The sequence below is a fragment of the Xenopus laevis genome, chromosome 2L, assembly GCF_017654675.1.
Source record: "Xenopus laevis strain J_2021 chromosome 2L, Xenopus_laevis_v10.1, whole genome shotgun sequence".
NCBI classification, from domain to species: Eukaryota; Metazoa; Chordata; class Amphibia; order Anura; family Pipidae; genus Xenopus; species Xenopus laevis.
In genome coordinates this window covers 171,850,047-171,863,371 of record NC_054373.1, presented here as the reverse complement: position 1 = coordinate 171,863,371, position 13,325 = coordinate 171,850,047, and the positions used below count along the sequence as shown (strand labels likewise).

General features: G+C 38.0%; 1 protein-coding gene across 1 annotated transcript in view; it reads left to right on the top strand.

The window, feature by feature from the left end:
• rdx.L (radixin L homeolog) overlaps positions 1–13,325 on the top strand; it is a 65,807-nt gene that overhangs the window by 29,481 nt on the left and 23,001 nt on the right. Inside the window, exons 3-5 of the mRNA XM_041582689.1 lie at positions 3,700–3,783; positions 6,302–6,397; positions 9,699–9,973. Of these exons, the coding sequence (XP_041438623.1) occupies positions 3,700–3,783; positions 6,302–6,397; positions 9,699–9,973 (455 nt within the window). The remainder of the gene's footprint in view (positions 1–3,699; positions 3,784–6,301; positions 6,398–9,698; positions 9,974–13,325) is intronic.

Sequence of the window (13,325 nt, the reverse complement as noted above, 5' to 3'; positions counted from 1 at the left end):
GGCGGCGGAGGGGCCAGGATCGCCCCTGGTCAATACCATAATGCATACATTACCAAAAATAACCGCCGTTCCTCAAGACGGCCCAAGTGATGGTGCTGAAACGTTGAAATACATTTTGTGTGTTTTTCACTTGAGAAGTCTTAGGAGTGCAGTTATTTTTGGTAATGTGTGTGTGTGTATGTATATATATATATGAGAAGGCTTGAGCACACACTTAGAAAAAACTTGCACCTGGGTGCAAAGACAGAGTAGCTTATATAGTGATAGAATGCTGATGCACACCAGGATTTTCTTTTCAAAGTTACTTTATTTAATTTATATATATATATATATATATATATATATATATGTATGTGTGTATATATATATATGTGTGTGTGTGTGTATATATAGATATATAGATATATAGATATATAGATATATAGATATATAGATATATAGATATATCTATATATATATATATATGTGTGTGTGTGTGTGTGTGTGTGTGTGTGTATGTATATATATATATATATATATATATAATGTATATATATATATGTATATATGTATGTATATATATATATATATATATATATATATATGTATGTATGTATGTAAAGGAAGAGTCATACTCGCAGGTCTTAATGAATGCTGTGAATTTTAATAGCAGGAGACTGACTTTTCGGCTAGTACCACAGTAAAAATTCCAAAGTATTCCAAGTTTGGGTGCCATCAGGGACCTTTCTCAAAGATAGAGAGTGAGTAAAGAAAGTTATTAGCACCTTTAAAAATACACCAGGTAGATGGAAACATTTTACCTACTATCAGCTGTGCACTTTATGGAAAAACAAAGAGGAACGTAATGAGTTTTACACCTGTATCGTTGTTTTAAAAAAAGGTGCATGTTATTCTGTTTTCCAACATGTTCATTTCGCAGGTATTCTAATTCACACGCAAGGTTTCATGCTTAGTTAGACTTGAATGCAGGCCATGCATACCCTTATGAGTTGCCCAGTTAAACTGTAATCAGTAGGACCATACCTGAGCAGCTCAATGTTTTCAGCTCCCCATCCACAGGCATCAGATCTAAGCTACTGACTGCCTATTGGGCTTCCCCAATCGATATCAGGCAGGGTTAAAAATCCTGCTGGATCAAGGACTGTATCGGTTTGTTGATGTTGTCATTGATCCGATCGCCCGTATTCGCTTTGTTGTGATTCGATCATTGGGCCCACGATTGAATCAGCCTGATATTGCCCACCTCAAGGTGAGCATATCGGGGAGTCACAAATTATGGTCTCTGTAAACACTGTGGGGGGTTATTTATTAAAATTTAAAAAAAAATTTTAGAGGGAAAAATAACTCAAAATTTTCAAGATTTATTCTGCCACGGTGTTGCAAAAAGTCCAAATCAGAAAATCTGCCATCTGAGAACTGTTGAGGTCCTGTATAAGTCAATGGGAGAGGCACCTATCTCAATTTGAAGTTTTCGCGGTCTGAGCTGGGTTTAGCCCAAAAACCCCAGACTTTTTCAGGGTTTTCGAGCAAAAACTTCAAGTGATTCAAGTTTTCGCACGATTTTATAGAGTTTTTCTGCGTTCGCGTTTTTTTTAAATTAATAAAAAAGATAAAATCGGACATGGGAATTAGGTTGTATTTGTTTTTTTAATAATGAGATTAATTCGCATTTTAGTAATCCGTGATCAGGCTAATTGGAAATGCCACTGACTTCATCAGTTATTGAACAGACTGGGCTGAGTATCTCATCAGGTAAAAATTGTGACAAACCATCGTTGCTATTCTCATTTTAGTGGTCTAAGACCCTTTCCCCCCCATTGTGATTTGATCATTGGCCCGGGGTTGAGCCCCCTTCCCCCCCCATTGTGATTTGATCATTGGCCGAGGGGTTGAGCCCCCCCCATTGTGATTTGATCATTGGCCCTGGGTTGAGCCCCCTTCCCCCCCCCCCATTGTGATTTGATCATTGGCCGAGGGGTTGAGCTCCCCCCATTGTGATTTGATCATTGGCCCGGGGTTGAGCCCCCTTCCCCCCCATTGTGATTTGATCATTGGCCGAGGGGTTGAGCTCCCCCCATTGTGATTTGATCATTGGCCCGGGGTTGAGCCCCCTTCCCCCCCCCCATTGTGATTTGATCATTGGCCGAGGGGTTGAGCTCCCCCCATTGTGATTTGATCATTGGCCGAGGGGTTGTCCGCTCAGTAATTATCCCAGTCCAGGGAGAGTATTTTTAATGAAGGTTTCTCATCATAATGTATCACTGCAGTTGCAAAGAGATAAAGTAAAATTATACTAAATGACTTTACATGACCATATCTAAGTTTGTACTCAAATAACCGGCAAAACAATCTTTTATTGGTTTTCTTTATTGTTGAAATGTTTTTGTTTCAGCCTTAAGGCATGGTGATCCAAATTATGAAAAGAGCCTATTAGCTCTTTTATTCGTCTGACAGTCCTGGGGTAAACACTTTTTTGGTAAACAAAGTTGGGGTAAACACTTTTTTGATGTCTGAGAACCTACATATGAACTTTGGCTGATGCTCCAAGGTTCTCTTTAATACATGTAATACCTAAGGGCAGCCATGATGAAAATGTTGGACTCCCAACAACCACTTATCGATATTCTGGGCGAGGGCCCTCGAAATGCAGCCTTGGGCATGTCGTCTGTCTTTCTATTACTTTAGCAACATTTCCCAATTGGATAGCTTTTTCACTGTTTACCAGATTTACTCATAGACTCCATTTTAAACAAATAATTACAATTTTTACCATTTTTTTCTGTGTAATAATAAAACAGTAGCTTGTACTTGATCCCAACTAAGATATAATTAATCCTTATTGGAGGCAAAACCAGCCTATAGGGTTTTTTTAAAGGATCATTAACATATTTTTTTTTTTAAATTCGTTAGTATAGAACAAAAAAACACAAAGACAAATTTAAACTTTTAAATCTTTTTAAGTCTTTATTAAGAAATAACATACCGAAACTCCGCTTGCGCTCCTCTTCAGAAAAAGCGATCCAACGTGAGGCGCTTGATTTCTCCTCCCTGCCTTCCTTATAGGAGATAGCCAGGAAGGAGAAATTGAGTGCCGCATGATGGATCATCGCCCTGTCACCTTTTCTGAAGAGGAGCACAACCGGAGTTTCCATAAGTTATTTCTTAATATAGACTTAGCGATTTAAAAGTTTAATATGTCTCTGTGTTTTTTGTTTTTTTTCGTTCCATACTAACGAATTAAAAAAAAAAAAATTGTTGTTGCTAGTCCTTTAATGTTTACATGATTTTCTAGTAGACTTAAGGCATGAAGATCCAAATTACAGAAAGATCCATTATCCGGACAACGCCAGGTCCTGAGCATTCTGGATAACAGGTCCCATACCTGTAATAATAAAACAGTAGCTTGTACTTGATTCAAACTAAGATATAATTAATCCTTATTGGAAGCAAAACCAGCCTATTGGGTTATTGAATATTTATATGATTTTTTAGTAGCCTTAAGGTATGAATATCCAAATTACTTAACAATCCCCAGCATTCTGGATAAAAGGTCCCATATCTGTACATAAAAGCAGGTTATACACAAAGAGTATGGCGGAGAATAATGTTTTCATGTTTTGAAGTTAACTTAAAAATGTATCGCATAGAAGTTTTTTTTTTTTTTTAACCATACACTTCTTGTTTCTGCTTTTTGTGTAGATCAATGTACGGGTCACTACTATGGACGCAGAGCTGGAATTTGCCATCCAGCCAAATACAACAGGCAAACAACTCTTCGACCAGGTAAAATTGTTCCATTGTTTGCAGTGGTTTATATGATTTCCATTTTTTTTTTTATATGAAAAACCCGTTTTTTTTATTTAGTTTTTAAGCAGGTTTTATCAGGTACATGTACATTATCTGGAAACCTACCCAGAAAGCTCTGAATTACGGAAAAGCTGTCTCCCATAGTCTCCATTTTCTCTAATTAATCCAGATTTTTAAAAATGATTTCCTTTATCTCTGTAATAATAAAATAGTCGTTTGTACTTGATCCCAACTAAGATATAATTAATCCTTATTGGAAGCAAAACCATCCTATCGGTTTAATTAGAGGTACATTTATCAAAAGTAGAAGTTCGAATTCATGTGAGTTTTTTTAAAACTCTATTAAATTCGAATCTACTCGAAATTCAACTAGCGGATTATTTATAAAAAAAATAATAATAATAATATCTAAAACTCGGGAAATTTTACCAGCCTGAAAACTCGATTCATATTGAATTCGACCAAACTCGATTTGAGTTTTTGGACCTCTCACATTGACTAATACATGAATTCGGCAGGTTTTAGGTGTAATAATCGAATTCTTAAAGGGCCAGGGTTTGATATATCTCAAAAATCGAATTCGAATTTTTACAAAAATTCTAGTTTGGATTATTCGAATTTCGAATTGGACTGCCGAATTTGACAGTTTAGACCATAAAAAAAAAAATTCAAATTGTCAATTCGACCCCTTAATGTTTACATGATTTTCTAGTAGACTTAAGGTATGAAGATCTAAATTACAGAAAGATATGTTTTCCGGAAAACCCCAGGTCCTGAGCATTCTGTATAACAGGTCCCATATCTGTACTGTTTTTCAGCAATATTTTTTTTTTTTTTGTAAAAATATTGCTGTTTAAAGGACAGCTTTAAATGTAAGCTTGATATGAAAAGTTGTATTAATGGGAATTTAAGTCTTCTAAAAAAAATGTATGTGTGCTTTTTTAGATACGTTTAGCATGTTATCGTTATTTTATTTTATTCCATTTTTGTGTTACACTATTGGTTTTTAAAAAGTCCCATGAACTCAAAATCAAAATTTATTAAAAAAAATTGAATTTCCTAAACTCTGGTGATTGGGATTGACCCGAAAACTCGAATCAAATTTGATTCTAATTTAAAAAAACCCGATTTGAGTTTTTTTTCTGAAAAAAACTTGAATGTTAGGAAGGCTGCAAACAACTCAAAATTGATTCCAGGACGTCTCCCATTGATCATGTGATACACCAGTGGGGCAACACTTCTGCAGTCAAAATCATTGTCTTCAGGACATGCATGTCTTAATTCTAAAAGGGAACTTTAAAACTGAACGGGAAAGGAAGATTTATGAATTCAAATTTATGGAGTTGTTTAACACATTAAGACAGGGCCTTAATTTAGGGTTTAGGTTTCATGTCACACTATGTGACTTGACTGAATCCAGACTCCTGGACTATTTACAATCCACCCTAATTCATTGTATTATCTCTATAATTGATCTCTGTCTATCTGTAACTTCCTAATCTATTGCCCATGAATACCTTCCACTGATCTTACAGTATATATGCTGTGCCTTTCTAGCTTTCATTTGTATTTTGCCTGACGAAGGGGCCTTGGTGCTCCGAAAGCTTGCAATGTATTTTTATTAGCCAATATAGGTATCACTTCTACAATCATTTTTGTATTTGTTTGTTTTTTTATTTGTTATATTGACTTAAACAGCAATTCAGCTGATTTTAAGTGGCGAATAGTCGAATTTGAGTTCTTAAAGGGCCCAGTGTATGTTAAATCTCGAAAATCAAGTTAGACTTTTTTTTTAAAAAAAAACTCAAATCGAATTTAAACAATCCCCTAGTCGAATTTGAGAGTTTTGGCCATAAAAAAATGTGAAAATTCGAAATTCAAATTTTTAATTGATATATGTTCCCCTTTTTGTTGTTGTCCCTAAGGTAGGCTTGATCATACTGTTGCCGGATATTTGGGAAAGATTGAGATTAGTAGTATAAATAGCATGGTACAAGCCACAAACAAGAGCTTTAGGGCTTGTAGGCATATATATATATATATATATATATATATATATATATATATATATATATATATATATATACAGTATATACATATATATATATATATATATAATGTATAAAATTCCAGAGAAATATCCGCACTCACAGGACTTCACTTCACTTTATTGTAGAGCAAAAGGACTAATTTTATTTAATTCTCTTTAGAGTATTTCTTTTGTTGTCTGCAAGTTTCACAAAAATATATTTTACAATGTAGAATGTCAGTGAATATGCTGTGTTTTGCCTTAGCCTAGTCTCATTTTCTCAAGGTGAATTAGTAACAATTACTGTTGCTGACTACATTCATTGTTGCTTATTTTGCTCCCAGTAGATAAAATTAAATTTATTTTTCACCAGGTGTTTATAGCAACAGCTAACCTCCCTGTGTGACCTGTGTCTGAATGGAGACAGAAAAAGTAAATGTAATTTGTCTTTATCTTGCCGTTTAGGTGGTAAAAACAGTCGGTCTGCGTGAAGTGTGGTTCTTTGGACTTCAGTACGTGGATAGCAAGGGTTACTCTACATGGCTGAAGCTCAACAAAAAGGTTTGTTGTGGTTTTCTTTTCCCTTTCATTGTCTTCCACTTTGTTCTTTCTTCATTGCTCTTTGATTGTATTTATTAGGCTTCTTTTCATTAGGGACTTTATGTTTAATGCTTTTATTTTTAGACTTGCAGTTTGCAGGCACACTTGTTTGCCAAAGCAAACTTGCTGAATAAATATGTGTTCTCGATTATTGCCTGAAGAATTATCTGCTAGAAGGCTAAACAAAATGTACAGGGTGTGATGAAAGAAATAGAATGAGGAGGTGCTGAATAGGAAGGTGGAAAATAATAAAAGAAAGGATTGATTGATGTAGAGGAAAATATGAAAAGGAGGAAGAGGGATAAAATATGGTAAGCAGCTAGTTGGGGGGACTAGGCCGGTAGGTTGGGGGACTAGGCCGGTAGGTTGGGGGACAAGCGGGTAGGTGGGGGACGAAGAGGGTAGGTGGGGGGACGAAGAGGGTAGGTGGGGGGACGAAGAGGGTAGGTGGGGGGACGAAGAGGGTAGGTGGGGGACTAGGAGGGTAGGTGGGGGACTAGGAGGGTAGGTGGGGGGACTAGGAGTGTAGGTGGGGGGACTAAGAGGGTAGATCAAGGGAACTAGGACGGTAGGTGGGGGACTAGGAGGGCAAGTGGGAGGACTAGAAGGGTATTTGGCGGGACTAAGAGGTTTGATAGGGGACTAGGAGGATGGATATGGGGGACTAGGAGGGTAGATGGGGGACTAGGAGGGTAGATGGGGGGACTAGGAGGGTAGATGGGGGGACTAGGAGGGTAGATGGGGGGACTAGGAGGGTAGGTGGGGGACTAGGAGGGTAGGTGGGGGACTAGGAGGGTAGGTGGGGGACTAAGAGGGTAGATCAAGGGAACTAGGACGGTAGGTGGGGGACTAGGAGGGTATTTGGCGGGACTAAGAGGTTCGATGGGGGGACTAGGAGGGTAGATGGGGACTAGGATGGTAGGTGGGACTAGGAGGGTGGATTGGGGGACTAGGAGGGTAGATGGGGTACAAAAGGATGGATGACAACTGTTCAAATGCAAGGGGGAGGAGTGGCATGGCAAAGGCTGAGGCTGGGTTAGTGGGTCAGGTAGGGTGCAACTATGTTGTAGAAATACAGTATGTTGAGAATGTGGGTAAATCACAGGGAAAAGTAGCGCAAGGGGCCAGGCCTGGACTGGGATTCAAAATAGGATCTGACTTTTCAAATACACAGAGGCCCAAAGAGACCTCCACCAGCGCACTAAATAGTGACCGTCTATGGCATTTTACAGTAGCCCCTCTGACATTTCCAAAATACAGATTGTTGGTCCAGGCCTATAAAAGTCAAGAAACATTGGGGCTCAGTAGCACCCACAAACTAACTAAGATATCTCTTCTATGTTGGGAATATATTGTAATAATTGTCAACATTACCCCCTATTAAGGAATGTGTTTAAAGGGCATGTAAAACCTACAATTTCATACCATGTATATAAGTTGGGAATATCTTCCCTACCCAAGCCACATCATTTGTACTGCATATATCCCCTCAATTTGCCAGCGCCATGACATTTTCCTAAAACAAATAGCAGCTTTCACCTGGCGGCCATTTTCCCTCAGACACATCATCAGTAACATTGAGACATGTATGCTGTAAAGTTCATGCAATGCAGAATGCAGGTTTACACAGGCACAACATACTTCGATACAAAAGTTCTGCTGGGGTTGAGCACTGTAATGGTTAAGCTGAGCTCAGGAGAGGTGGTTAGGAGAAAAAAAAAGGATCAGACAGCTAGAGAAGAGTTTCTGTGTGAACCAGTAATGCTATATCTTCATTGGCTGTTAGACTGGAGGGTGTGTTTAGTAATCTGAACTGAGAAGAACTGAAGCATGCTCATAATTTAACAGCGAAAGCAAAGGGAGGGGCAGACTGGGTTAGAGGAGGAGAAGGAATTCTAAGTGATTAAGGGGGTGCTGCAGCCTTACTGTTAACCTTTTAGCAACCAGAGTGGCAGGTATCTAAACATTTCAAAGAGGCTGTTCACTGATTTAATTTTTGTGGAGGGGGGGTTTACATGTCCTTTAAAGTTGTATTTATGTTTACAATCCGCTCACATATTGCAACATGTTGCGTTGTTTTCTGATAAGCGTATACTCACAAACTACTTTATAATCTGCATTCTGTAATGATCAGGACTATGTAGAATAACAACAACTTGCTTTTACAGATTCCATTTCTTTATCGGTTTGTTCTAACCCTATCTGTATTTTATTTTCAATTCTGTTTTATATGTTCATATATCTAAAAAAAAAATCCTGTAAAAATACAAGTTACAAAGAAACACTAGTGCTGTGGAAAACAAGACATTTTGATCTCATATAAATTCCATCTACTGTCAAAGGATAAGGAATTCGTGAATAAGGGAATTGTATTATTCTATGCTTATTGAGTCTGTTCCTGATGCATACCTATTGGACAATGCCTTTCCCGTGTTCACTTTTCCCTCTCTAATTTTCGTCTGTATGTTAGCCACCCATCCACTTAGGGGTAGATTTACTAAAGGGCGAAGTGACTAACACTGGCGGCGATTCACCAGCGTTACTGCTTTCAGGCATAACTTCGCTAGCGAAAGAGACAGACGCTAGCGGTCATTCGCACTCTATCGCGAGGCGAATTTTCGCACTGGCGAATGGACGTTACTCCACAAATTCACTAAGATTCGGATTTTACTGAACGTTACCTCTTTCGCGAGACTTGCTTTCGCCAGCTCAGACCAGGCAAAGTGCATTGGAGTGTATAGATCTTCCATCATATTTTTAGTGGAAGTCCCAAAAAACGGCTTCTTTTCCTTTCTTTCAGAGTGATAGCCTGCAAAAGTACTTTTTTTTTTTTTGGGTAACCGGGTTCCCCCATACATTTCCTAACATATGGAACACAAATTGTACAGTGGGCTCATGTGTAGGGCAATATTACAAATCTATTTTCTTTATTAAGGTTCCCTGGACTTATGTAATGTAATGTCTTTGCTGCAACATATACGTCCATTCAACTTTATAATATCTTGTCGTATGCAAATTTGCCGAAGTAAAGCTAGAGAAAATTCGCGCCCTGGATGCAACTTCACATATAAGTAAATTAGAGTTGTCTGAGCGAATTTTCGCCTGGCAAAGTGTTGCCATGGCTGGGAAGCTGTCACTGGCGGAATTTTTGCTGCTTAGTAAATTTACCCCTTAGATTGTAAGCTCTATGGGACAGGAACCTCTTTCCTACTGTGGCTCTTACCACATAGGCTGATACTCACTTGTGTTTATTTGGTTTCAGGTAACACAGCAAGACGTTCGAAAAGAAAACCCTCTTCAGTTTAAGTTCCGAGCAAAGTTTTTCCCAGAGGACGTGTCAGAAGAGTTAATTCAAGAGATCACCCAGAGACTTTTCTTTCTGCAAGTGAAAGAAGCCATATTAAATGATGAGATTTACTGCCCTCCCGAGACGGCTGTCTTGCTGGCTTCCTATGCCGTTCAAGCCAAATATGGAGACTATAGCAAAGAGGCCCATAAACCTGGGTACCTGGCCAATGACAGACTACTTCCTCAACGGTAAGAGATTGGGAAATATTAGTACAATGCAAAAAGATTGGGGCCAAATTGCTCTTTCATTTGGACTGGCCCATAATTCTTAAAGGGGAACTATCTCTAAAATGAAAATTAAAACACGCTTCCTCATACTGAAATAAGAAACTTTCTAAATACAATCAATTAAAAATTCTGCATTGTTTCTGAAATAATCAAAGTTTATATTCACTATCTCTCGCTCTCAGAATCTGTTTCTCTTCATTCTGTCTTCATGCAGCAGTTGGGCGTCAGATATTCATTGACAGTTAGATCCAATATATCTTATAGGGGATGCTTCCTTTCCTAGCAGATGAATTAGAGCTCACTCAAATAACTGATTCCAGTACAAACAAAATCTAACAAAATAACTGCCTTTTGCATAAATCCTGCACGTAGAGAGACATGATGTCTGCTGATTATTTTTTATAGAGTGAGCTCTAATACATCTTCTAGGCAAAAGGAGCCCCCCTATATGATATATTGGATCATTCATCTGACACTCAACTCCTGCGTGGAGACAGAATGAAGAGAAACAGATGCTGAGAGAAGAGTAGTGAAGATAAACTTGATTATTTCAGAAACATTACAGAATTTTTAATTGATTGTATTTAGAAAGTTCCATATTTCAGTATGATGAAGCTAATATTAAATGTTCATTTTCGCGATAGTTCCCCTTTAAGTATATTGAATCCAGCACGCACAAATTACTAACAGGCAATGTATCAACGCCTGTCCTCCTTTGAGAAGTAAATGCTGTGGTTTATTTCAGTTTTCAGACAATGGCTTGAGATTACCAGTGCAGATAGGACGGCTTTTAAACCAGTTTGCTTTCATAAATGTGACTGTATTTGTCCTATATTTTGTTTGCTTTACAGTTTTCCCTTCTGATTGGTCACACTTGTTATCCCTACAAGGTCTAAATATTTCAATATTAACACTGAGGATGCACCGAATCCAGGATTTGGTTTGGGATTCGGCCAGGATTCGGGCAAATCCTTCTGCCCGGCCGAACAAAATCTGAACCCCGGGGAGGGGAGTTAAATAATGTTTTCCCCTTCCCACCCATTAGGATTCAGTTCGGTATTCGGCCGAATCTTTCGCGAAGGAAATAGTGGTTTCGGTGCATACCTAATTAACAGACTGTTCATGTATATATATATATATTAGGGATGCACCGAATCCAGGATTCGGCATTTGCAAATTAGGGACGGGGAGAGAAATCATGTGACTTTTTGTCACAAAACAAGGAAGTAAAAAATGTTTTCCCCTTCCCACCCTTTATTTGCATATGCAAATCCCTAGTATATATGTTCTAGTGTTTCTCAGACGTTAACCCTTACGCTTATTTTTCTCCACCAAATATGTCAGAATATCCAAAATCACCTGCCCTTGCTCCTTTTGAGAATGTGTGAAAAAGCCACAAATAAGCGATCATTTAGTAATTACTGCTTGGAGACTCACAGAAGACATTTTACTCGGAAGAATCAAGTGCTAGACTTTTCACATGATTCCTTCTAATAACAATGGGGACAGCAGCGGGCAAATTTACATAGGGTTACCCCAAAACAAATGATGGTTCTGTTGTGTGTAACTTCAGTAAACATATTGTAGATTGCCATACATTGTGCTCTGAACACTGATTTATGAAGTCTCCAGTTTAAAAGAGAGCTAAAGCCTAACTAAAGAAGAAGCTAGAAATGTTGTTATTATTATGTTTTGGGTTTCTGTACCAGCCCAAGGCAACCACAACCCTTTAGCAGTAAAGATCTGTGTCTCCAAAGATGCCCCCATAGCTCCCCATCTTCTTTTCTGCTGAATCACTGCACATGCTCTGTGCTGCTGTCACTTACTGAGCTTAGGGACCCACTCACAATATACAGTACACATAGAATAGAAATGTCACAATATAAGGCTGATTAGTAATTAATACAGATAATTACTACATGGCAGCACAGAAACCAGTGCAATTAGCATCAGAATTTAATAATCAGCCCTGTAGCATCAGCTTATATTACAGGGGAAGCTCATTTTCTGCTGGATAATTAGTGACGAGCCCTAAGCTTAGCTTCTCAACAGCTGCTCATAGCCCACTGAGCATGTGAGTGTCACAGACACTTTCCAAAATGGTGACCCCCTGTGACAAGTTTGAAGTCCTGGATCATCGTTGCTATTGACAATCTGAAACTTAAGGCTGGTGCACTATATAAAATATAGGCTGGCTGGTTCACTGTATAAAATATGGCATTTTAACCATATTAATTTTTAAGGTTTAGTTCTCCTTTAAGGGTCTGTAAGCTCATGGGTAAGCCTTCTCTTCAGTATATGGAAATCACAGTATGGTCACACTAGGACACAAGTGAGCTGATGGTGAAAATTAAAAATATTAAATGGTAATACTTATTCTAGATTTGCACCAAGTACCAAAAAATCATGTCACAAGTCTCTTGGTAGGATCCATTGTATACTAAAAAACAGGGATATGTGGGGGCACTCCAAGGCCAAATAAAAATACAAATGAAGTGCAGCTGATCTGACAGAAAATATTAATCAACGCACATTCCCTGGTCCTGTTTGACAAATGAATTTAGTGTCTAACCTAATGTAGGTATTTTGCAAAACAGGGGTTTTTAGTTACAAAATTATGATAATATATGATCAATTTTATGGCCATAATTTTGTAACTAAAAACCCCTGTTTTGCAAAATACATGCATTAGCTTAGATACTAAATTTTATTGTGAAACAGGGGACCAGGGAATGTGCGTTGATCAATTTTTGCCTTTTTGTATGTTTGTAGGATCCATTGTATAACTGTTGCTGATTAGCAGTGTGAATCCCCAGGAGCTGCTTTCTGCTGACTGCATTGGGAAATGTGATTAGACTGGCACTGGCTTTATAGCTGCTGCCCTTTAAAAGAAAAATGGAGTCTGGCTAGTCCTATGACATTCTGTTTTTGGACTGTGATTCCTAGCATCCTTAACACGAGCAAGTCTGCCTTGTCTGCTGGGAAATAAGATTCTGTACTATAAATGTAAAACTTGCTCGCAATGCATTAGAGTACACACTGGGCCTGCTGTGTTATAAACAGGTGAGTCTGTGTCAAGGGTGAACAGCCTGTTCATGTGATTTTGTTTGATGTTTTAGGGCATCATTTTCCATTTATAAAGGAAAAAAAACAAGTTATAAGCTTTTAAAGGGGAACAATGGCAAAAATGAAAATTTAATATAAGTTTCCTCATACTAAGAAACTTTCTAAATACAATCAATAAAAAAAAATCTGCATTGTTTCTGAAATAATCCAGTTTATATTCACTGTTTCTCTCTCTCAGCATCTGTTT